Consider the following 26,660-nt stretch of genomic DNA (forward strand, 5'->3'; position numbering starts at 1 on the left):
CAAGGAATGAATATTGTCATTCAGCAAGGAAAGCTCTCGTTCTCTTCTGCAAAGGGTGCCACGGGATATTTTGTGTACCGCTAGAGCAGTTGGGGCCTCAGTTTAGCATCTCAACTGAAAAACAGGCTTCAGACAGTGCAGCACCCCATCAGCATGGATTTTGCACTGACATCCTGGAGCTGGCCTTGATCCCACAACTGACACAGGGGCTTGGGTAGGGTGCTCTTTCCAAGAGCCAGTGCAGACTCGATGGGCCACATGGCCTCCTTCTGCACTGCAGATTCTATGACACAGTGGCGAAGGGACCACCACCATGGAGGAGGCTTTACACGTAGGACCAAAAAACAACTCACAAATTATGAAAGAACCCATGGTGCTGGTGACTTTCAGCACCAGCTGAAGCATTTTGACTCTCAGGCCAGTGCTTTGGCTCGTAGTAGAAATAAGACAAAATGTGAGAACCCTGATAGATACCATGGAACAAGTACACTTGTTCCCCTGCATCCAAAAATAACGTTTTCATACGTTATGTGACTGAAATCGTGGACATTCATTCAAACAGGCTCGAGGGGACGAATGGGTTCCTATATCTTATTTCGTTAAATCTTAGGATCTATTAGGTTCTGTCATATAGTTTGAAATAAAATATTGTTTATATTTGAGAATAAATCAATTGGCTTTAATTTATTTATGAAAAGATACGTAAGTTAAACAGGAAAAGTTGATATATTTATATAAACCATGTCAGTGACAGATGCTGCAGGTGAGGGGGGGGGGGGGGGGGGGGTAGCATCAATACTCCCCAAACTTGAGGGCCTGCAGCTTGGGCCTAGTCTCTGTCTGAGTCTCTGTCTGAGCCACTGCGGTGCCCATTCCTCTCAGTGTACAGCTCACCTCTCCAACTCCCGCAGAGCCGGCAGGATGGAGGCCATCTCCAGCCCCTGCTCACACATGCTGCCCGCTGGACTGTCCTGACCGCGACCCCGGCTCTTCATTCACATCCTCCAGCTTCCCCAAAACAAACCAGCGGCAAAACGGCGCCGGACGCCTGGCTCCCGCCCCACTGCCGCTCACCCAATCAGAGCGGGGGGGCGTAGCTGTCTACGGGCCCCGCCTCCTCTACCCCACCCAATCAGAGTGGGGGGCACGGCTCTCTGCGGGTCCCCCTTCCTCTACCCGTCACCCAATCACAGGGGGGACGTGGCTCCCTGCGAGTCCCGCCCCTCTGCCCTCTCACCCAATCAGAGCGATGGTCGAGGCTCACTGCGAGTCCCTCCCCTCTGCCCGCTCACCCAATCAGAGTGCGGAGCATGGACGTAGTGGTTTTTGACCTCGCCTCCTTCACCCGTCACCTAATCAGAGCGAGGGCGTGGCTGTCTGCGGGTCCCGCCTCCTCCACCCGTCACCCAATCGGATAAAAGGGTGTGGTTATCCCTCACTGGTACGCCTACCCTGCAGTCATCACCCTCCCCCAGACTTGTGCTCTGCTGCTTTGGGTAACACAGACTGCTACTTGATGCAGTCTTAACTAAAGTTTAACAGTTTAATAGAATTTACAGTGCAGAAGGAGGCCATTCGGCCCATTGAGTCTGCATTGGCTCTTGGAAAGAGCACCCTACCCAAGCCGACACCTCCACCCGATCCCCATAACCCAGTAACCCCACCCAATACTAAGGACAATTTTGGATACTAAGGGCAATTTATCATGGCCAATTCACCTAACCTGCACATCTTTGGACTGTGGGAGGAAACCGGAGCACCCGGAGGAAACCCACGCACACACGGGGAGGATGTGCAGACTCCGCACAGCCAGTGACCCAGCCGGGAATCGAACCAGGGACCCTGGAGCTGTGAAGCCACAGTGCTAACCACTATGCTAACGTGCTGCCCAATGAGTTCTCAAATGAGTTTCACTCTCTGCTAATCTAACTGTAGTAACTCAGTCTAACTGTACCAGTTTGCTCCAAACCACGTGCTGAGGTGTGATGCTGCTGATGAACCCTGTCTAACTCTCTAGATGTCTGTCTGTGGAAAGAGGCAGGGTGTGAGTGCCTCATCCCTTTTATAGTGTTTCTGTCATGCCCCCTTGTAGTGATGCCACCTCTGAGTGTCCTGACTGCCCATTGGTTGTGTCCTATTCTGAGTGTTCATGGGTGCCCTTCGATTCCTTCACACAATGGAGCCATCAACCATACGTATGGCATAAGATCTAGGTGCGGCCTGTCGAACAACGACAGCCGGAGCAGACCACCCACCATCCGGTATCTTGATCCTGACCGTGTCTGCCGGGGATAGTACGTCCAGATCGGTGGCATGTGCATCATAGCCCTGCTTCTGGCTGTCGCAAAGATGCTGCAACTTCTGCAGCACCGGGAGGTGATCAAGGTTGGGCAGGTGTATGGCTAGAAGCGTTGTCCGCAACTCCCTGTTCATCAGCAGTTGAGCTGGCGACATGCCAGTGGACAAGGGAGTCACCCAGTACGCAAGTAGTGCAAGGTGTATGTCGGAAGCGGAGTCGGAGGCCTTGCGGATGAGCTGCTTAACGATGTGCACACCTTTTTCGCCTTTGCCATTGGACTGCGGATAGTGCGGACTGGAGGTGACATGCCTGAAATTGTAGGTCTTGGCAAAAGTGGAGCATTCTCAACTGTGGAAGCACGGGCCATTGTCGCTCATGACAGTGTTCGGGATGCCATGCCGTGAGAATGTCTCTTTACATGCTTTGATGACGGTCCGTGAGGTGAGGTCTGGCAGCTTCAGCACCTCAGGACAGTTCGAAAGGTAATCGATGATTCAGATATAGTCGCGATCATTCGCATGGAATAGGTCAATGCCAATCTTGGACCATGGAGAGGTCTCTAGGTCATATGGTTGGAGCGTCTCCTTGCTCTGCGCTGGTTGGAACCTCTCACAGATTTCGCAGTTCAGGATCATGTCCGTGATGTCCTGGTTGATGCCGGGCCAGTAGACAGAGTGCCGGGCCCTGCGTCTGCACTTTTCTACGCCCAGGTGTCCCTCATGAATCTGCCGCAGCACCATTCTCTGGAGACGTAGAGGGATGATTATCCTGTCCAGCTTGAGCAGGATGCCGTCGATCAGCATCAGGTCATCCTTGGCGTTGTAGAATTGAGGGCATTGCCCTTTCTGCCAGCCATTGCTGAGGTTGTGGACGGCTCGCTGCAACATGGGGTCTTTGGTCGTCTCTTCTCAGATGAGAACGATCTTCTCATCTGTTGCTGGGAGAGTGCTTGCACACAGTTGTACCTGCAATTCAATGTGCTGGATGATCTCCAGCGGTTCACTGGGTGAGTTGACAGAGCGAGACAATGCATCGGCGATGATGAGCTCCTTGCCAGGTGTGTACACCAAATTGAAATCATACCTCCAGAGTTTCAGCAGAACTCTCTGCAAACGAGGCGTCATGCCATTAAGGTAATTTTGGATGATGTGGACCAGAGGCCTATGATCCATCTCAACAGTAAATGTTGGCAAGCCGTCGACATAATCATGAAATTTGAGGAAGCCGATGAGAAGACCGAAACACTTCTTCTCAATCTGCGCATATCTGGTCTCAGTGGGTGTCATTTCCCGTGACGCGTATGCGACTGGTACCCAGGCTGGCGTGTCGTCTCTGTGAAGCAACACCGCCCCAATGCCATCCTGTCTTGCATCTGTGGATATCTTGGTCTCTCGGTCTGGGTCAAAGAATGCAAGGACGGGTGCCATGCTGAGCTTGGCTTACAGCTACAGCCACTCTGGTCGATGCTCTGCCTTACACTCAAAGGCGTTTTTATTTTTTCACCAGGTTGTGTGTGTGGCCAAATTCGGGATGAACTTGCCAAGGAAATTGAATATTCCGAGAAAGTGCAGTATTGCCTTCTTGTCCTCGAGGACTTTCATTGCCTCGATGGCTTTAATTTTGTCTGTGTCTGGGTGCACACCGTGTTGCGAAATCTGATCGCCCAGGAACTTCAGCGTGGATGTCCTAAAACAGCATTTGGATCTGGTTAGCTTGAGGCCATGTTCATGTATGCGTGGAATACTTTCTTGAGTCACGATACATGTTCCTCTGGGGTTGTGGACCAGATTATGATATTGGCAACGTAGACACGAACCCCTTCTATTCTCTCCATCATCTGTTGCATGATGCAATGGAAAATCTCTGATATCAAGATGATGCCAAATGGCATTCGGTTATAGCAGAATCTGCCAAAAGGTGTGTTGAAGGTGCAGAGCCTTCTGCTGGATTCTTCAAATTGGATTTGCCAAAATCCTTGGGATGCGTCCAATTTTGTGAAGAAGCATGCGTTTGCCATCTCACTCGTGATTTCTTCCCTCTTCAGGATGGGATAATGTTCCCGCATATTGTTTCTGTTTAGATCCTTGGGGTCAATGCAGAAGAGTAGGTCTCCCGAAGGCTTCTTTACGCACTCGATTGAGCTGACCCAGTCGTTTGGTTCAGTAACTTTGGAGATTATGCCTTTTTGTTGTAGACCCATGAGCTCTGCCTTCAGACGCTCTCTCAGTGGAGCAGAGACACGTTGTGATGCGTGGATCACTGGCTTGGCATCAGGCCGCAGTAGAATCTTGTACTTGTACGGCAGCATGCCCATCCCGCTAAATACATCTGGGTACTGGGTTAGGATGTCGTCGATGCTGGCCTGAAGATCCGAATGGGACGGCGTTGTGGTGTAGACCCTTTGAATGAGGTTTGGTTGCTTGTAGGCGTGCACACCTAGCAGGGATGCCCTATCTGGTTTAACAATCTTGAAGCGTAAGCTTGCTTGTGTTGGTCGGCTGGACACCTGCAGATGGCAGGACCCCAGTGCCTTGATTGTGTTTCCATTGTAGTCCAGGAGTTTACAGGCAGCTGGAAGGATTGTGGGGGGTGTAGCCATCTGGGATGACCACTTACAAAAGATCCCGGGAAATATGGCCACCTGCAAAGGACCATGGGAAATATGGTCAATCCAGGACTCAGATGCTCAGAGCTTATGTATATTGGCAACTCAGATAGTTAGACGCTATTGAAACCCCCAGATACATTGCATTCTAATGGCTCATTTCCCCAGAACAAAAGGCTTGTATTCAAGTATCAGATACAGATACAGACTCATCGGGGCCACTCCCTTCACCCAGGAAGCCCAAACAGCCAAGGTCAATGACCGCTCAGGAGACGCCCAGCCATCAAGGCACACGGCCCTTTATTGGCTAAAATCGAAGGCAGTAATCGAAGCCTCTCAAATTATTGGGTCCAAAGCTAAGGACCGCTCAAAACAGCGCGAAACCCCCGAAGGATAAAAAGCAACACTGTTATATGTTCATTCTCTTTTGGCCCCAGCGCACCGGCACTCTCTTGACCCGGCCTACACCTGATACCAATTGCAGCACCACATCTAGAAGCAAGTTCAAGATCAACGATCGCTACCAGACGGATGAGCCCAGCAGAAACGAAGTCACTTCTCCAGACCCAGCCACACAAGATCCGAACAAAGGCCTAGTTCCTTTGCATAAAGCCGGGTGCCTGAAGTTAAGTACAGGTTGTTGTAGAGTTAGGTGTAATTTAGCTTGTAGTGTTTTATGTGGCATGTCAAATGAATTCTTGTGTGTAAATAAACTATCATTGAACTTTAACTAACTAACTGGTTGTTGGGTCTTTGATCGATATCCAGTTAAACCTTGTGGTGGTATCATCTGATACCTGGCGACTCTGAAAGCAATATCATCATTAATAACTGTCATATCAGTATCCAGTTAAAAAGAGCAACATTATTGGCGTCTCCGGTGCAAATTGGCAACAGGGGCTTTTTGATTCTCTTGAAGTTCACTTGCGAAATCAGGTTGGCGGAGGCACCTGTGTCCAGTTTGAACTGGATGGAGCAGTGGTTGACCTTCATCACTGCCTGTCATTCATCCTCGGAATCCACGGCCAGGATTGATTGGACTCGCGATGTGTCCGGTGTGGCGTATTCACACTTTATAATACTGCCCACTTGTTGTCCAGGTATTCATCATCTGGATCCGTCACACTGCCTGGATCAGAGTCATGCATTCGGTGTTGCACATGTCTGATGCGCCGCTGTCGGAATTGGGAGCGCTGGCTCCTGACTGGTGGTGCAGATCTGCACAGGGCTGCATAATGGTTTGGTTTCGCACAGTTTAAACAGCGTTTGCCTCTTACAGGGCAGTTTTTTTTAAAAATGGGCGGTGCCGCAGTTCGCACACACCATGACATCGGCGTCATGACGCTCAGTGCGTCGTTGCACATGCGCGGTGCGGTTCTCGGACGTCTGCACCTGCGCAGTGCAGTTTTCAGCCACCATGTTCCCGATCGCATTGCGCATGCGTGGGCCCCGGGAAGAGCGCGCAAAACGGACACTTTCGTCAATGTGGAGGCGCTGCATCCGGGAGCATCCGGGAGATGGCCTGAACACTCGCCACCTCGTGGGAGGCTTGTTTTTCACTTTCTGCCGAATTGTCCTGTGAATAGCGATTTTTAGAGTGCTCATGCACAGTACACATTTCAATCGCGACTGGCAGGGTCATGTGCTTGATTTTAAACAATTACTCTCGTCGAGGATCAGAGTGAACTCCAAAAACGATTTGGTCTCTGATCATGGAGTCAGTGATATCACCAAAGTTGCAGGATGGCGCTAGCAGCCTAAGGTTAGTGAGATAGGAGTTGGAGAATTCGTCTTTACCATGCATCCTCTGCTTGAAGATGTAGCGCTCGAAGATTTAGTTGGTGTCCACCTCACAGTGGCTGTCGAATTTGTCCAGGATGGTTTGGAACTTCGTTTTGTCCTGCTCTTCGGAAAAGTGAAAGGAGTCAAAGATCTCTATCGCATGGTCGCCCGCAGTGGTGAGTAGAAGAGCTATCTTCCGAGCATCGGTCACGCAATTGAGATCGGATGCTTCCACGTATAATTGAAATTTCTGCTTGAATGATCGCCAGTTGGCACTAAGATTGCCGGTGGTCCTGAGCTGATGAAGAGCCTGAATCTTGTCCATTGTGCCTGTATTCAGTAGCTGGTTGTCACAGATCTTGCTGAGTTGAACTAAATAGATTGACAGTCGCTCCTGGTATAATGTTGTGTTATGCTGCTTCGGATTACACAGGCTGCTACTTGATGCAGTCTTAACTAAAGGATGCTCCAGACTCTGAAATGAGTTCAACGTGTTTATTGCACTATTAACACAGTTCTCAAATGAGTTTGACTCTCTGCTAATCTAACTGTAGTAACTCAGTCTAACTGTGCCAGCTTGCTCTAAGCCATGTGCTGGGGTGTGATGCTGCTGATAAACCCTGTCTAACTCTCTAGATGTCTGTCTGTGGAAAGAGGTAGGGTATGAGTGCTTCATCCCTTTTATAGTGTTTCTGTCATGCCTCCTTGTGGTGATGCCATCTCTGAGTGTCCTAACTGCCCATTGGTTGTGTCCTATTCTGAGTGTTCATGGGTTGCATGTTTGCATATCATGACACAGACGAGTTTGACATTGGGCAGCCTGATGCTACCCATTTTCTCAAATATAAATTTAGAGTACCCAATTCATTTTTTTCCAATGAAGAGGCAATTTAGCGTGGTCAATCCACCTACCCTACACATCTGTGGGTTGTGGGGGCGAAACCCACACAAACACAAAGAGAATGTGCAAATTCGACATGGACAGTGACCCAGAGCCGGAATCGAACCCGGGACCTTGGCGCCGTGAGGCAGCAGCACTAACCACTGCGCCACTATGCTGCCCTAGCCTTACACTACCCTGATTGGTTGACCGTGAAGTGCTCTGATTGGTCATTCAGTTGGAACGCTCCGATTGGCTAATGAATGATCGCAGGAAAGCACTCTGTTTGAATCGGGTCTCCGGGAGTTCCATGTTCGCGGGGATCCATTGGGTGAAAAATAGAAACCAAGGAGAAAATGCTGGAAATTCTCAGCCGGTCTGGCAGCATCTGTAGGGAGAGAACAGAGCTAGCATTCCGAGCCCAGACCACTTTCTAAGTCTTTTAGCTTCGACTAAGTTTGATCTGGACTCGAAAAATGAGCTCTTTCCTCTCCCTGCCAGATGTTGCCAGACCTACTGAGATTTTCCAGCATTTTCTCTTTGGTTTCAGATTGCAGCATCCACAGTAATTTGCTTTTATTCAATGAAAAATAGAAATGGGTCTGGAGGAAATAACATCGGGGACTTTGATTCGAATGCAAAATGTTTGCGAAAGAATTGGGGATGATGGTGGTGGAAATCACAAGGATTCATTCTGGGAGCCTATAGAAGTTATAGAGAGGAGAGTCAGGGAGAGTGACAGAGTGGAAAGAGAGGGAGAGAGTGACAGAGCAACAAAGTGGGGAAAGGGAGAGTTTTTCAGTGGGAAAGGGAAAGAAACGGAGTGTGATTATGGAGAGAGAGTGGAAAAGGGAGAGAGTGAGAAAGGAAGAGGGGCAGAGTGGGAAAGGGAGGGAGTGAGGGGGATAGAGTGGGAAAGTGAGGGGAGAGGGTCAGAATGAGAAAGGGAGAGAGGGTGAAAGACAGAGTGGTAAAATGCGATTGTGAGGCAGACTGGGCAAAGGCAAGAGTGAGAGGGTTTGAGTGGTAAAGGGAGAGGAAGAGGGACAGAGCGGGAAAGGAAGAAAATCAGGGGGCAGCGTGGGAAAGGAAGAGAGTGAGAGGAGAAAGTGAGAACTGAAATAAACTATTGATAGGTCTTCATCTTCAAGCAAGCAAGGACAAATTGAAAGCTGGAAGCCGTGATGGTCTTGGGAAATGTCAGCTATCAACATTCTCACTTTTCTTCCATTGAATAAAACAGTTTCAGCTCCGCCACCCATTTTCCCAGCAGGATGCAGCTGGTCAATGTTCGAGAGCTCTTCACCCCTGCCCCCCACCCCCATGAAGATCTCAGAAAGTTAGAAGGCAAACTCTTAAGCTTCCGAATGACCTCAACATGTCCAATTAATGAGGTAGACGACTTCACTTTCCCACACGCACCCTCCTCTTCCCCCTTCCCTTGGGGATTGGAGAGATGTCTGCCACCGACACCACCTTTGTGCCATCTCGCCCCTGTTCCCGACTCAGGATGGGAAAATCTGACCTCTTCCTTGTCCACATACTCTTCCTTGCTCCTTTTCTTCCAAACTTCCCCCACCAGCATGAACTCTAGATCTTGATCATTCTTTTGAATTATGCTCTTCATTTAATAAGAAATACTTTGTAAACTGTATCTATCATTTCAAAAATAACTAACTATTCTGAAGGATCCGGTACTTTATTCCTGATTTGGAAAACACCCAAGGTAACTTGTAAAGAGAATTCCAGTTTCTAGACTTCACTGATCCAACGTTCTTCTGACCAGTCTTCGAACTATCACCCTTCTTAAACTGGAGCTCATCCACAGCTTGGCTGCTGTATCCGACCTCACAGCAAACCAAGCCCACTACTCCGGTGCTAGCTAACTTATATTGGCCCCTATGTCCACTAACCTATATCGGCTCCTCGACCCTAAATCTGATATTCTCTCCCTAAATCTCCATCTCTCTACCTTTCATTCTTCTTTTAAGGCACCCCTTAAAACCTGCCTCTTTGGTCAAGCCTTTGCTCATCTGTCCTAATATGCCTTTACATAGCTTGGCATCAAGTTTTGTTCTATAAAGCTGCTCTGAAGTGTCTATGGACATTTTACTAAGTTAAAAATACTATATGACGTCATGCAAAAATGAAAATTAACTTCCTACCCCTGTTGCAGTCTCCCAAGCTAGAGGACGCAATAACATAAGTAATAGGAGTAGGATCCGGGCACACAGTTCATCAAGCCTGCTCTGCTATTCATTATCGTCTTGACTGAACTTCTACATCATCTCCACTTGCTCACCCTATCCCCAAAGAGTGCAAAGATTTCTAGATTCACATCCGTCCAACTGAAGAAATCTGTTCTCAGTTCAGTCCTAGATAATCAACACCTTATTCTGAGATTGTGAACCCTAGTTCTAGCCATCCAGCCAGCTAGGAAAAAGAAACACCTTAACATTTATCCTGTCAAGATGTCTAGGAACTTTAATTTCTTTTTTAAAATGCATTTACGTGATGTGGGTGTCGCTGGCCAGGCCAGCATTTATTGACCATCACTACTTGCCCTTGGGAAGGTGGTGGAAATCTACCTTCTTAAACTGCTGCAGTCCTTGAGGTTAGTGTTGTTATGGAAGGAGTTCCAGGATTTTGGCCCAGGACAGTGAAGGAATAGTGATATATTTGCAGGATGATGAGTGACTTGGAGGAGAAGTTCCAGTAGGTGGCGTTGTCTGGTCTCTTGTCCTTTAAGATGATAGCACTCATGGGTTGAAAGATGCTGCCTAAGGAGCCTTGGTGAGTTCTTACAATCAGGCAGACTGCTGTCCGGGATGGCTTTCAGCTTCTTGTGTTTTTCGAGCTGCACTCAGCCAGGCAAGTGGAGAGTATTCCGCCACACTCCTGACTTGTGCCTTGTAGATGGTGGAGGGGCTTTGGCGTGTCAGGAAGTGAGTTACTCGCTGCATGATTTCTAGCCTCTGACCTGCTCTTGTAGCCACTGTATTTATGTGGCTTGTCCATTTCAGTTTCTGGTCAATGGTAACCCCTAGCATTGATAGTTTGGGATTCACAAGACTAATGCCATTGAACATAAAGAGGTGCTGTTAGATTCCCTCTTGGTGGAGATGGCCATTGCCTGGCACATGTGTGGCATGAATGTAACTTGCCACTTATCAGCCCAAGCCTGGATATTACCCAGGTCTTGCTGCATTAGGGAACAGACTGCTTCAGCTGCATTTCACAGAGAAAACCGTTCATTCTTCTAAACTTCAGATGATAAAGAACAACGAACAAAGAAAAGTACAGCACAGGAACAGGCCCTTCGGCCCTCCAAGCCCGTGTCGACCATGCTGCCCGTCTAAACTAAATCTTCTACACTTCCTGGGTCCATATCCCTCTATTCCCATCCTATTCATGTATTTGTCAAGATGCCCCTTAAATGTCACTATCGTCCCTGCTTCCACCACCTCCTCCGGTAGCGAGTTCCAGGCACCCACTACCCTCTGTATAAAAAACCTGCCTTGTATATCTCCTCAAAAACTTGCCCCTCACACCTCAAACCTATGCCCCCTAGTAATTGACCCCTCTACCCTGGGAAAAAGCCTCTGACTATCCACTCTGTCTATGCCCCTCATAATTTTGTAGATCTCTATCAGATCGCCCCTCAACCTCCATCGTTTCAGTGAGAACAAACCGAGTTTATTCAATCGCTCCTCATAGCTAATGCCCTCCATACCAGGCAACATCCTGGTAAATCTCTTCTGCACCCTCTCTAAAGCCTCCACATCCTTCTGGTAGTTTGGCGACCAGAATTGAACACTATACTCCAAGTGTGGCCTAACTAAGGTTCTATACAGCTGCAACATGACTTATAGGCTTAATTTACTCGTGGCAGCCCTCTCAATCTGGAATCAATCGGTTGAACAATCATTGCATCTTCTCTGAGGTAAGTACATTAATTCTTATGTATGGAAACCAAAAATATATACAGTACTGTAGGTGTGGGCCCACTAAAATGCTACACAATTCCACCTCAACTTACTTTACTCTGATACTTCAAGTTTAAAATGCTTCAAGGAAATTTAGACAAACTAAGTGAGTGGGCAAGACATGGCAGGTGGAATATTGTGTGGATAAATGTGAAGTTATCCACTTTTGTAGGAAAAACAGAAATGCAGGATATTTGAAACTTTGTTAATTGTGCCCACCAACAGGTGAGTATGTAGCAAAACCCTTCATCACCAATACGAAGCTCATTTACAAAAGCAACATTGCCCCCATTCTGTCCGCAAACTTCGGGAGGTTTGGGGGAGACTTGACTCTATAGCCTCTCTAGTCTAAATAACTCTATAGTCTAACACAGTTGATCATAAATAGTCAAGAAACTAAACAAGTGGAACATGTGGTGACTGTGCCCTATAACATCAAAATGGCCAGGCCAAATCCTCTCCGGAATTCCAATGAAGTTGAAAACAGCTGCGAAGAGAAGCTTCATTTCTACAGAAATTAAAAAATATATTTGGATTTTTGTCTATGATTATGGGCAGGGTCACACTGGCAAGTATAGCTGCTCTGATCATGGAGCGATATCGCGCCAAATCAATGTGACTTTTTACAAATGGCAACAGTGCAAAGGGTGGCATGGTAGCACAGTTGTTAGCACTGCTGCTTCACAGCACCAGGGTCCCAGGTTCGATTCCCACTTCGGTCACTGTCTGTGTGGAGTCTGCACGTTCTCCGTGTCTGGGTGGGTTTCCTCCGGGCGCTCCGGTTTCCTCCCACCAATGCCCGAAAAACGTGAATTGGACATTCTGAATTCTCCCTCTGTGTACCAGAAAAGGCGCCGAAATGTGGCAGCTAGGGGCTTTTCACAGTAACTTCATTGCAGTGTTAAGCCTACTTGTGACACTAATAAAGATTATTGTTATTATGAGCAACAAGAATGTTGCAGGGATACAGAAAGGGGAGTAAACTTTGATCACACCACTGTACTCTGCACATTGCCCATTTTTTCCCAGCAACTTCGACAGCAGAGCTCGGTTCATTACAGCAGTAGTAACTGGCGATAGCGGATCCAAACCCATAACAGTTCAAAGCAACATAGTCCATGTAGTGGAAGGTTTTGCGGAGCTGCAGCGACTGGCAGTTAAACAGTGGGTGGGCAGGGTGGCACAGCTTTCTGGGGAGATCGTTGTGACACCAAAGGCAAACCACCACATGGGCAAAGTAAATGGATGATCGTAGCCGTCCCCGTATTCTTGAAAAGGAAATTTGGCATGTCACCCACGACACTCACCAACGTCTACAGATGCACCATGGAAAGCATTCTTTCTGGTTGTATCACAGCTTGGTATGAATCCTGCTCTGCCCAAGACCGCAGGAAACTACAAAAGGTGTGAATGTAGCCCAATCCATCACGCAAGCCAGCCTCCCATCCATTGACTCTATCTAAAATTCCCGCTGCCTCAGAAAGGCAGCCAGCATAATTAAGGACCCCACGCACCCTGGACATACTCTCTTCCACCTTCTTCCGTCAGGAAAGAGATACCAAAGTTTGAGGTCACGTACCAACCGACTCAAGAACAGCTTCTTCCCTACTGCCATCAGACTTTTGAATAGACCTACCTCGTATTAAGTTGATCTTTTCCCTACACCTTGCTATAACTGTAACATTATATTCTGCAGTCTCTCCTTCCTTCCATATGTTGGTATACATTGTTTGAACAGCATGCAAGAAACAATACTTTTCACTGTATACTAATACATGTGACAATAATAAATCAAATCAAAGGAAATTATAAAATTTATACAGAAAAAAAGCAACGGGATGTAATGAGTCCAACAGTTAAATGCTTGGTTTGTTGAAGCAATGCAGGACAAGAGCAGCAGATACCTGGGAACCCCACCACCTGGAGGTCCCCCTCCAAGTCACTCACCACCCTGACTTCGAAATACATCGCCGTTCCTTCACTGTCGCTGGGGCAACATCCTGGAACTCCCTCCCTAACAGCACAATGGATGTATCTACACCTCAGGGACTGCAGTGGTTCAAGAAGAAAAGTCACCACCAACTTTTGAAGGGCAACTAGGGATGGACAATGTTTAACAATTCCACTGGGGTCTTCTTCACACACAAGAAAATTGAGTTCTGTCTGCCAGCCATTTTATTGCATTGCCTGTTACTGTCAACTCAAATTTGGCTGAAATTTCCATGAAATGTTTCTCCTTCTGAAACCTTTCTCCTCTAAATCCTTTGTTCTTATGGGTGTTCATGATTCTATTTTGTATTTACATGTTTTGATTGATTTGATTTTTTGTCACATGTACCGAAGTACAGTGAAAAGTATTTTTCTGCAACCGAGGGAACGTACACAGTACACACATAGTAGACAAAAGAATAATCAACAGAGAACATTAACAAATGGTACATCGACAAACATTGATTACAGTGCAGAACAAGGGGCCAAACAAAGCAAATACATGAGCAAGAGCAGCATAGGGCATCTTACAGGGAACAGATCAGTCCGACGAGGAGTTGTTGAGGAGTCTTGTAGCTGTGGGGAAGAAGCTGTTCCTATGCCTGGACCTGCGGGTCTTCAGACTCCTGTACCTACTGCCTGATAGAAGGGTCTGGAAGACATTAGACCCTTTGGAAGGGTCCGCAGCCTTCTGTGGTAGAGAATTCCTTAGGTTCCCGAGCCTTTGAATGAAGAAATGTTACTTCATCTGTTATGGTCCCAGTTGATGTTAGAACTGGATGGGAAGATCCCAAAATGGAACCCTGGCTCAAAAGATTAGTCAATAATGGGGCTATGTCCCCATGCCAGCGTAAGAGTATTGTTGGAGCTGCAGTCATCCAGGCAAATGGGGAGTATTTATCATATTCCTGGCTTGTTCGTTGTAAATGGTGGGCAGGCATTGAGGTGTCAGAGGTGAGTTTCTCACTGCTATAATTCCCATCCTCTGGCCTGTTATTTCAGTTCAGTGTTTACATGGCTGGTCCAGTTAAATTCCTGGTTAATATTGACTCCCAGATGCTGGGGCATTCAGTGAAGGTAATGCCATTGAATATTATGGAAAGGTGATAAGATCCTCTCTTGTTGGAGATAGTCATTGCCTGACACTTGTGTTGCTCGAATGTTACTTGGCACTTAGCAATCCAAGCCCAAATGTTGCCAGGTCTCGTTGCATGATGGCTATTTCTTCATTATGTGGGAAGTTCCAAATTTATTAGAACTAAACATCGCATAATCATCAGCAAATCTCCCCACTTCTCATCTTCTGATGACAGACAGGTCATCGATGAAGCAGCTGAAGATGAAGACTGCTCTGATGAGCTCTTGCAGTCACGTCCGCAAGTTGAGATCATTGGCCTCTAACAACGACAACCAATCTTCCTTTACACCAGTTATGGCTCCAGTCAATGGGGAATCTCCCCACCCTCAGACCCCTTTCTCCACCATCCCCTCCCCCACCCTCAGTTCCTAATGATCAACTTTCCTAGGGTTCTCTAGTACTACATTTGGTCAAATGTTGCCTTGTCAAGAACAGTCACTTTCACCTGACCAGAATTCAGCTCCTTTGTCCATGTTTGGGTCAATGCTGTAATGAGGTCTGGTGGAACCCAAACTGAGCATTCCAGAAGAGCTATTGGTGAGTGATTGCTGTTTTATAGCACTGTGAACAATGCCTCCATAATTTTGCTGATAACTGAAAGTAGACTTATTGGGTGGTAATCGGTCAGACTGAATTGTCCTTTTTTTGTGCACAGGACATACCTGGGTAATGTTCTACTTTGTTGGTAAAACCAGTGTTGTAACTATTGAAATAGCATGGCTAGCAGAGCAGCTAGTTCTGGAGCAGAAGTTACCAGCACTACAGCTGGGTTGTTGTCAGGGCCCGGAGCCTTTGCTCTATCACAGTATTCTCAGCTGTTTTTCGATATCACACCAAATTAATCAAATTAGCGCCAGACTGGCATTTATGATGCTGGGGACCTCAGGAGGAGGCCAAGATTCATCATACACCCTGTACTTCTGGCTGAAGATGGTTGCAAATGCTGAGTTCTGTCATCATTGAGGATGAGGTTATTTGTGGAGTCTCCTCCTCCCATTAATTGTTTCAAAGTCATTACCATTAATGAGACAGGAATGCAGAGCTTTGATCTGATCCGTTGTTTGTAGGATAACTTAGATCTGCCTATAGCATGCTGTTTACTGTGTTTTATCTTGTGTTGTTTTTCCACCAATTTGACACTTAAATTTTAGGTTTGCCTGGTGTTCTTTTCTTATGCTTCTCATTGAACAAGGATTGGTACTCTGTGTTGATAATAATCTTTATTATTGTCACACGTAGGTTTACATTAACACTGCAATTAAGTTACTGTGAAAAGCCCCTAGTCACCACAATCCTACACCTGTTCGGGTACACTAAGGGAGAATTCTGAATGTCCAATTCACCTAACAGGCACGTCTTTTGGGACTTGTGGGAGGAAACCAGAGCAACCTGAGGAAACCCATGCAGACACGGGGAGGATATGCAGACAGTGACCCAAGCGGTAATCAAACCTGTGACCCTGGCACTGTGAAGCAACAGTACTAACCACTGTGCTACCGTGCCGCCGATGTCTGTAGTAGAGTGAGAGATATGCTAGGCATGAGGTTATTGGATATGATAGAATAGAATTCTGCCACTACTGATGGTCCAAAGCACCTCATGGATGCCCAGTTTTGAGCTGATGGATCTGTTCTGAATCTATCCCTTTTGGCACAGCGGTAGTGCCACACAACACGATTGTTGCTGTCCTCATTGTGAAGATGGTAGCCTGTCTACACAAGAACTGTGCAGTGGACATTCCAACCATACTGTCATGCTCAGATGCATCTGTGACAGGTAGATTGATGAGGCCAAGGTCAAGTAGACCTTTCTCTCTTTTTGGTTCTTTCATCACCTGCTGCAGGCCCAGTGTGGTGGATATGTCCTTCAGGACTTGGCCAACTCTGTCAGCAGTGATGCTACCAAGTCACTCTTTCTGATGGACAGTGAAGCCACCATCCAGAGCACATATGTGCCCCCACGACTCTCAGTTCTTCTTCAAAATGGGATCCGACATAGAAGAGTAATGAATAACCAACTGAGGGATGGTAGCAGGTGGCCATCAACAGTAGATGTTGTTGCTTATGTTTGGCCTGATGCCATAGCACTTCATGGTGTTCGCAATCAACATTGAGGGCCCCATGCCACTCTCTCATGACTGTAAACCACGAGGGCAGCATGTGGCACAGTGGATAGCACTGGGACAGCGGCGCTGAGGACCTGGCTTCGAATCCTGGCCCTAGGTTACTGTCCTGTGGAGTTTGCACATTCTCCCCATGTCTGCATAAGTTTCACCCCTACAACCCAAAGATGTGCAGGTTAGGTGGATTGGCCATGTTAAATTGGAAAAAAATAAATAATTGGGTACTCTTAAAAAAAAAAAATTTTTTAAATGACTGTATCCAAAATCCACCTTTGGTGGATTTGTCCTGCCAGTGGGACAGGACATGGACGAAAATAAGATATGCCAAGGGATGGTGGAGGAGTGTGGGACATCGGTTGATATTCTGCATTGTTCTGTCATATTAACAGATATTCATCAGCAATAAATCAATACTATAATCCATATGGAGGATTATTGCTGTGTAATTAATTGCATGACTATGACTAGGTCAGGCTGATGCTTGACTGGTCTGTGGGACAATGCTCCCAATTTTGACACACGTCCCCAGATGCTAGTGAAGAGGACTTTGTTGTGTTGACTGGGCTGGCTGTGCCTTTGTCAGATAGGTTGCCTAGCTCAATGCTGGGTGATCTATCTGGTTTTATTCTTATTAACTTTTTCAAAGCTGTTTGTTGCAACTAAGTGCCTTGCTCGGCCATTTCAGAGGATAGTTAAGAGTCAAGAATATCGTTGTGGATCTGGAGTGCCACTAAGGCTAGACATGTAAGGACAGCAGATGTCCTTCCCTAAAGGATATAACTGGAAAGGACTTAAAAGAAAACTTTTCAATGTCATCAAACCAAATCACCATGGTGACTGCAGCAAAACTGGCAGCCAAATAACCAGTAACATGTCATTTCATCTGAATATTTACAAGTGAAATTACCAAACAGACTTAATTGTAATTAGTTTTACATATTACGGTTTAAAAATCGTTTTTTTGAGAGTCTTCTTTTGGGCATTCCCTTAAATTGCCCCCAATCATTTTTCAACAAATTATACGAGTTGTACTTGTCATCCTAACAATAACCCACCTGCAATACTATAATCTCATGATCTTTACTAAAGAGGAGAGAAGCTATGCAAATAATTGTGTGCCATTGTGCTGCATTATTTGTAAATACTGTAGACATAATTGAATCATGCTGCTGTGCTCCCCATTCATCGTACATGTTTGCATCTATTTAAATATGTGTGGGGGCATAGGGAAAACAAATGGAAAAGAAGTGGGGGCAAATGAAAAACCTAAAGGAAGGAATAAAATCTAGAAACGGTGACCAATGGCAAGTCAGGCTCAGAGTGACTACCAGGATTAGGCAGAGATTTTGGATTTTATTTTTATATACGTGTGGTGAATGTGATTCACACCAGATTATAATCTGTATATACATGTGTCTGTATTGTAAGTGCAGATGCACTACCTGTCCTCCAGGGGGAGTAGCTCTGGGAATGCTCGAGTTGTACGGGGCTTCTCCCTTGCTCTGCCCAGGACTCCTCCCCCGGAAGCTGCTGTATAAAAGATCAGTGCCACATGGTCAGCCGGCCAGTTCACCGAAAGTTCAACGGCTAACAGGCTGGCTCTGTCGTGAGTATATTAAAACCGCTATTCTAATCCTACAAGCACGTGTCCGTAGAATTGTTGGTTCCAACAATTTAATATACTCAGGAAACAGTCGAAGAAATCATGGCAGCAGCCCTCAAGCCCGGACGCCTAGAACTCGACCCAGAGGATGCAGAGGCTAAGGAAATTTTTTCCCACTGGCTGAGATGTTTTAAAGCCTACCTGGCAGAAGCCAGCACCGCCGGAACAACGGAGGAACAGAAACTCAGCCTACTGCACGCGAGGGTAAGCCACAGAATCTCCACACAGCTAAATCCAGCCGGTTCTTACACCGCAGCGCTGGAGATATTGGACAAAATGTACGTTAGGCCCATTAACGAGGTTTATGCACGCCACGTGTTTACGACCCGCCGTCAGCAGCCTACAGAAACGCTAACCGAGTTTGTAAGGGAATTGAACAATCTTTCCAATGACTGTAATTATCAAGCCGTTACCGCGGCTGAACATAGGGAGCTTGCTGTGCGGGACGTTTTCGTGGCGGGCCTTAGGTCTAACTATGTGCGCCAAAGACTGCTAGAAAAGGGGGCCCAGGACTTAGACACTACTGTGGAGGCTGCTACCACTATGGAAGTTTCCTTCCGCAGCCTCACCTCGTTTCCCACGGACCCCGCGACCTCATCGTGGACCCCTGACCAACAGTCCCCCAAGCCTGTGCCGCACGGCCCCCCAGCTACCGCTCTGCCAAAGCCAGTTACTCTGCTGCCCCAGCCAGCTACTCGGCTGCTTCAGCCTGCCATTTCTGTGGCCAAAGCCAGCACCCGCGGCAGCACTGCCCGGCCCGTAACGCAACCTGCAGCAGCTGCGGGCGAAAAGGACACTATGCCAGAGTGTGTCTGGCGAAGAAAGCCCCAGCCTCTAACCCTCCCACCGCTGAAAGCACTCGTTTCCTGAATTCACAGGCCTGCAGGCCCCGAAATGCTGCAGCCTGTATGCCGACTCCGCCCCCACCCGACATGTGCGACTCATGGGGCGGCCATCTTGGCAATCCTCCTCCATGCGGCCGGCCATGTGCGACTCATGGGGGCAGCCATCTTGGCAATCCTCCTCCATGCGGCCGGCCATGTGCGATTCATGGGGCGGCCATCTTGGGATCCATCCCCTTCAAACTCTGAAACTCACCTTGACGACTACGAACTCAGAGGGCAGTCATCACTGGGCCACTCCAGCACAGCTGATCGAGCCACCGACTACCCGCAACTCAGCGCAGTCACCCTGGATCAATCCCGCCCCAAGCACCTACGAAGTTTGATGGCGGAGGTCCAGATCAACGGGTACAGCACACCATGCCTCTTTGACTCCGGGAGCACCGAGAGCTTTATACATCCAGAGCTGGTAAGACGCTGTTCACTTTCTATTTTTCCGGTGAGCCAAACTATCGCCCTCGCTTCGGGCTCCCACTCAGTCCAAATCCAAGGACGCACCGTTGCTACGCTCACAATTCGAGGCGCTAGTTATTCTAAATTTAAACTTTATGCCCTGCCCGACCTCTGCCCGCCACTCTTATTAGGCCTGGATTTCCAGTGCAACCTCAAGAGCCTCACCCTCAGCTTCGGCGGGCCCCTGCCCCCACTTACTATCTGCAGCCTAACCACGCTGCGCATCTCCCCCCCTCCGCTCTTCGCCAATCTCACTCCAGATTGCAAGCCAGTAGCTACTCGCAGCAGGCGATACAGCCTACAGGATAGGGTCTTTATCCGATCGGAGGTCCGATGGCTGCTCAGTGAGGGGATCATAGAGGCCAGTAATAGTCCCTGGAGAGCTCAGGTGGTGGTCGTCAAGACCGGGGAAAACTTTCACATGGTCGTCGACTATAGCCAGACCATAAATCGTTTTACGCTCCTAGACGCGTATCCCCGTAATCAGATCGTAATCAGATCACCCAATATCGGCTATTTTCCACGGTGGATCTGAAGTCTGCATACCACCAGCTCCCAATCCGCCCGGGGGACCGCCACTACATGGCATTCGAGGCCGATGGCCGCCTCTTCCATTTCCTCTGGGTCCCTTTCAGCGTCACTAACGGGGTTTCGGTGTTCCAACGAGCAATGGACTGAATGGTAGACCAGTACGGGCTGCGGACCACGTTTCCGTATCTGGACAATGTTACCATCTGCGGCTATGACCAGCAGGATCACGACGCCAACCTCCACCGTTTTCTCCAAACGGCACAGAAATTAAATCTCACTTATAACAAGGAGAAATGTGTTTTCCGCACAAACAGACTGGCCATCCTCGGCTAAGTCGTGGAGAACGGAGTCCTGGGCTCAGACCCGGACCGCATGCGCCCCCTCTTAGAACTCCCCCTCCCTCATTGCCCCAAGGCCCTCAAACGGTGCTTGGGGTTCTTCTCATACTACGCCCAGTGGGTCCCTCAATATGCGGACAAAGCCCGCCCACTCTTTAAGGCCACACAATTTCCCCTGTCAGCTGAGGCACGCCAGGCCTTCAGCTGCATCAAGGAGGACATCGCCAAAGCAGCCATGCGGGCGGTGGATGAATCCACTCCTTTTCAGGTTGAGAGCGACGCCTCAGAGGTAGCTCTAGCAGCCACTTTAAATCAGGCAGGGAGGCCCGTTGCATTTTTCTCCCGTACCCTATCCGCTTCAGAACTCCGACACTCCTCAGTCGAGAAGGAAGCACAAGCCATCGTGGAGGCTGTTCGTCACTGGAGGCACTACCTCGCAGGTAGGAGGTTCACCCTCATCACCGACCAACGATCGGTTGCCTTTATGTTTGACAACTCGCAAAGGGGTAAAATAAAAAATGATAAAATCCTTCGGTAGAGAATCGAACTCTCCACCTATAGTTACGATATTAAATATCGACCGGGGAAGCTCAACGAGCCCTCGGATGCCCTATCCCGCGGGACATGCGCCAGCGCGCAGATCAGCCGACTGAAAGCCATCCATGATGACCTCTGCCATCCAGGGGTCACCCGGCTCGCCCACTACATCAGAGCTCGAAACCTGCCTTTCTCCAACGAGGAGGTAAAAGCGGTCACCAGGGACTGCCCGATCTGTGCAGAGTGCAAACCGCACTTCTATAGACCAGACAGGGCCCACCTGGTCAAGGCTTCTAGGCCCTTTGAACGCCTTGCGATCGATTTCAAAGGGCCACTCCCCTCCACTAACAAGAACATTTATTTCCTCAACATCATCGACGAGTTCTCCCGATTCCCTTTTGCCATTCCATGCCCTAATATGACCTCCCACACAGTCATTAGGGCCCTGCAGTGTCTTCACCCTGTTCAGTTTCCCCAGCTACGTGCACAGCGACCGGGGTTCGTCCTTTATGAGCGACGAGCTGCGTCAGTACCTGCTCGACAAGAGCATCGCCTCGAGCAGGACTACCAGTTACTACCCCATGGGGAACGGGCAGGTGGAGAGGGAGAACGCGACGGTCTGGAAGACCGTTCTACTGACCCTCCGGTCTAGAAAACTCCAAGTCTCCCACGCAATCAAATCCCTCCTCTGTACAGCTACAAATCAAACCCCTCACGAGCGACTCTTCATTTTTTCTAGGGGCACTACCACGGGAGTCTCACTTCCGACATGGCTGAGGACACCAGGCCCGGTCCTCCTGAGGAAGCACGTCAGGGGGCACAAAACTGACCCCCTTGTTGAAAAGGTGCACCTCCTCCATTCCAACCCCCAGTACGCATTTGTGGAGTTCCCGGACGGTCGCCAGGACACAGTATCCCTTCGGGACCTGGCACCCGCTGGATCCAGCCCCCCCTACCCCCGCTGAGGAACCCCTTACCCCGCCCCCTCGCGCCCCCAATTCCGCAAGCTCACCCCACCGGTTCCACGCGCCAGAACCAGCCCGCCCCCAGCGCCCCCAGTCTCCGGTCGAGCCAGAGGTGTATAAAGTTCGGACGAGACCCGCCCCGGAGTCTGCCATCGTACCCCAGCTCTCAACACCCACACAGCCACCGCAAGAGGCTGCAACCACGGTGCTCCACAGATCGAAAAGATCGAAAGGAATTCATCCACCGGACAGACTAACTCTGTCAGCCACCACCCCCGCTGGACTCTATTTTTTCACAGGGGGTGAATGTGGTGAATGTGATTCACACCAGATTATAATCTGTATATACATGTGTCTGTATTGTAAGTGCAGATGCACTACCTGTCCTCCAGGGGGAGTAGCTCTGGGAATGCTCGAGTTGTACGGGGTTTCTCCCTTGGCTCTGCCCAGGACTCCTCCCCCCGGAAACTGCTGTATAAAAGATCAGTGCCACATGGTCAGCCGGCCAGTTCACCGAAAGTTCAATGGCTAATAGACTGGCTCTGTTGTGAGTATATTAAAACCGCTGTTCTAATCCTACAAACACGTGTCTGTAGAATTGTTGGTTCCAACAATACGCGCGCAAAAAGACACCTCAGATACTGCAGGACCTCCTCTGCACTGAGCAATGAGCCCAAGTCCTGGAGACTGGTGCTTAATAAATCCACACTCTCCCAGGTGACTGAGAGCTGAGCCGAGCAGGCGGTGAAAACCCATGGTGTTGTTTCGGGTGAAAAATTACAAGCTGAACTTGAACCCGCTTTATCTTGTGCGATAATCGGGGGAAACCGCTGCGCATTTCAAACATTTTCAACTTTTGCTTATCCTGCAATTTTTGTTTTGCTCTTGGGGGTGGGCAGCGCAGCTGAGTGCAGACCCAAAGCGACCAGTGCTTATTTTGCACATCTTTGCCTGAATCAAATCAAACAAACAAAAGCCGGGGGATAAGAGCATAGAGTGCAGAAGGAGACCATTCAGCCCATTGAGTCTGCACCGAACCACTTAAGCCCTCACTTCCACCCCATCTCCATAACCCAATAACCCCTCCTAACCTTTTTTGGTCACTAAGGGCAATTTAGCATGGTCAATCCACCTAACCTGCACATCTTTGGACTGTGGGAGGAAACCCACGCAGACACAGGGAGAACATGCAGACTCCACACAGTGTCCCAGCCGGGAATCGAACCTAGGATCTATCCACTATGCCACCGATTAAATGTTTAAAAAACAGGCAGTTCCTGAAAGGGATGATACAGCGTCGAAGTGAACAGAACCTGGAAGGGATCTTACAGCGTCAAGCGCGGCCCTGGGCCTAGCCTCCCCAGCGTCCTGAGCCACCAGACCCTAGCAACCGTTGCCACGCGCTCGCCCCGCCCCCAAGGCCGGCTTCACCTGCGGCATAGCTCTCCCCGGCCGATTGCCGTCACCTACCCCCGCCTCGAGTTTGATTGACGTGGGCTGGAGGATGCACCTGGAGAAGTGGGCGGGCCTGAGGGTGCAGTGACATCACAATAGTGCTGGTCCGGGACTTGCGCTGCTGCTGCTCCTTTCTGTGTCTCTCGCAACAACCTGCTGCAAGCGGCGGAGCGCAGTCACTCACTCACTCAGTAAGTGGAGGACGGACCCTGCAACTTTTTGTCGCCGCTTGACCACCCACCCAGGTGCAAAATTATTTGAGCTGCCTAAGGGGTGGGGGGAAGGTTTGCACTTTAGATAGGGCACGACCGCTGTCGGCCAGCTGATGGCCACTCGAACCGAGTCGTTTCCTGCACCAGCTTAATAATTGTTCAGATCAACTTTGTATGTCTGTTCTCTCGGATTGCCTACGGAATAGTTAGGGTCTAACTTTGGAGGTGGGATTTGTGATGCGCTCTCTCGTCTGGGTTGCTAACCTTTATCTCCAGTTTGCGCTGTGCGATTGCATTCGGTAAGAATGTTATTCTTGAATGTATAACACATTTATGATTTTATTTTACTGTTGTTGTGGCTGAACATTTTTTTTAAAAAGTGTGAACGAATGAATTTTTCAGTTGACAGAAAACCCATTTAACTATTACAATAATTGGGAAAACAATACTTGGCACAAAGTGAAAATGCAAATAAATTAGATTTTTTGTAACATGTCTAAATATTTTGGAAGACATACGCGGGGTTCATGTAGCGAGTGGTAAATCGCATGTAAATCTCATGTTGAACTATGAGGGCATTCTTTATTGAGGATTTAAGTTTGGAGCCCTAACTTTTTACCTATACTCGTGCGCAAGAATATCATGGGTGGGATTCTCCCATCCCGCGGCCGAGTGTCCACGCCGTCGTAAACACTGTCCCGTTTTACGACTGCGTGAACGGGCTGCTCCCATGACTAATTCTGACCCGTACAGGGGGCCAGCACCGCGCTGGAGTGGTTCATGCTGCTCCAGCTGCAGATCCCGGTGCCAACTGTGTGCTGCAGGATTGGCGCACGTGCAATTGTGCCGGCGCCAATGAAGACATGCGCAGTGGCACCGGCGCCAACACTTGCATGTGCAGTGGCCTCCTTCAATGCGCTGGCCCTGACGCAACATGGCGCAGGACTGCAGGGGCTGGCGCGTAGGAAAGGAGCCCGCTGATCGGTGGGTCCCGATCGCGGGCCAGGCCATATTGGAGGCCCCCCGGGTTGGATTCCCCCCCCCCCCCAAAAAAGGCCGACACCAGACCCATACATGCCAAGGACCCGCCGGCCCAGAGCAGGTTAGAACGGCGCCGGTGGGACTAGGCTCTTATGGCCACTCGGGCCATCCGGGCCGGAGAATCGACAGGCCAGCCACGTAGAGCGGCCCGCGACTGGGGCTGCGCCAACCATTCTGGCGCCAATGGCACAGATTCTACGCTCTGTGCAGAATCGCGTCGGGGTGGCGTGGCATGATTTGCGCAGCCTGCCGCGAATTCTCCCACCCGGTGCGGGATCAGAGAATCCCGCCCCATAAGTCAGTAAAATCTCCACTAAAATGACAGCCGCAATATCACACAGAATACTCCTGGTAATGAAGCTTGAAAACTTGTATTTAGTTGTTAAGGGTTAAATGTAAGTATTGAATAATGCATTGGACACAGATCAATGATGGCATGCCAAGGTAGTATATAAGTGAGTGGATGCACTGCAGTTCCCTGTGGCTGACTCTGGGACCTGGGTTCCTGTGGGCAAATGATGCGCCAGAAGGGGCAGCAGGGTGGCATGGTGGTTAGCACTGCTGCCTCACAGCTCCAGGGTCCCAGGTTCAATTCTAGCCTCGGGTGACTGTGTGGAATTTGCACTTTCTGTCTGTCTCTGTGTAGGTTTCCTCCGGGTACTTTGGCTTCCCCCCACAGTCCATAGCTCGTCACGTTTGGTGGATTGGCCACGCTAAATTGCCCCTTAGTGTCCAAAAGGGTGCACTCTCCAGGGGCCGGTGCAGACTCGATGGGCCAAATGGCCTCAATCCGCACTGTAAATTCTATGATTCTATAGAGGCATTACCTTTACCCAAATAAGTAAATATTGATCCCGTTACAAGAAGAGTACTCTTGCACACTTTGAAACAGTTGTGTAAAGGGCAGCATAAGCTGGTCTCCAGCCCAGACTTTTACCTGGGGCAAGAGCACAGTTTGGAAATTGAGGGAAACAGGAAGAAAAATAATCAAACATTTTTATTTGCTGGAAAACATTATTTTTCAATCAATAAGTATTGCCTTAATATTTGGTTTGGCTTGATCTTTCCTCTAGTTGTGTTCCGATGCTAATAGGTAATATTGAAAATTTATATATTTTCACCTCTGCAAATACGAGGGAGATTCTGCGGTTCTCTGAAGTTCTTAAAATATTCATTAACTATTTTTTGTGCCATTAAGACACTTATCAATGTTTTGTTAGCAGACCAGAACCGTTAGTCATTTTTGCTTTGCTTCTCCATCGACAATCTCCGTTCTATTAAAAGTGTAATTTATGAGTAAGAAGTATATCCCTGATGAGTTCACTCGAAAGACCCGCCAAACTGGCTGGCTGATGAAAAGGGTTTATGCAGCACGAGATCCACTCTCGAATTGAAATGTTATCAAACTGTTACTGCTATCAGATGCAACAAGATCATTACTGATATAATTGTGTGATCCTGTTGACATATTCATAGACGTTTACAACACTGAAGGAGGCCATTTGTTTTATAAACAACAATACTTGAAAGATTGTTGCCACGTTGACCAAACTTAAATTTTCAGATATTCGGTGTAGTCATTTATCGATGTGGTGGAATTACCTTTTGCATCAACAATTAACAACTTGCCTTTGCATCGTACCTTTAATCAAGTAAAATGTTCCAAGATGCTTAGGGGGCGACACGGCAGCACAATGGTTAGCACTGTTGCTTCACAGCACCAGGGTTCCAGGTTTGATTCCCGGCTTGAGTCACTGTCTGT

General features: G+C 48.5%; 2 protein-coding genes across 4 annotated transcripts in view; one reads left to right on the forward strand and one right to left on the reverse strand.

Moving 5' to 3' along the window:
• Positions 1 to 1,067, reverse strand: part of atr (ATR serine/threonine kinase) — a 109,213-nt gene extending 108,146 nt beyond the window's left edge. The window contains exon 1 of the mRNA XM_038815052.1: positions 895 to 1,067. Within this exon, the coding sequence (XP_038670980.1) occupies positions 895 to 995 (101 nt within the window). The 5' untranslated portion in view covers positions 996 to 1,067. The remainder of the gene's footprint in view (positions 1 to 894) is intronic.
• Positions 1,068 to 23,713: 22,646 nt separating this feature from the next.
• The window catches only part of LOC119976786 (plastin-1-like), a 198,577-nt gene continuing 195,630 nt past the window's right edge, over positions 23,714 to 26,660 (forward strand). Inside the window, exon 1 of one of the 3 annotated variants that reach the window (XM_038817566.1) lies at positions 23,714 to 23,890. The gene's annotated coding sequence lies outside the window, so the exon portion shown is untranslated. Of the gene's footprint in view, positions 23,891 to 23,959; positions 24,157 to 26,660 lie in introns of those variants that run through there. The other 2 variants (XM_038817568.1, XM_038817569.1) reach the window with 2 other exon arrangements.

The sequence above is a fragment of the Scyliorhinus canicula genome, chromosome 13, assembly GCF_902713615.1.
Source record: "Scyliorhinus canicula chromosome 13, sScyCan1.1, whole genome shotgun sequence".
In the NCBI taxonomy this organism is placed as follows: domain Eukaryota; kingdom Metazoa; phylum Chordata; class Chondrichthyes; order Carcharhiniformes; family Scyliorhinidae; genus Scyliorhinus; species Scyliorhinus canicula.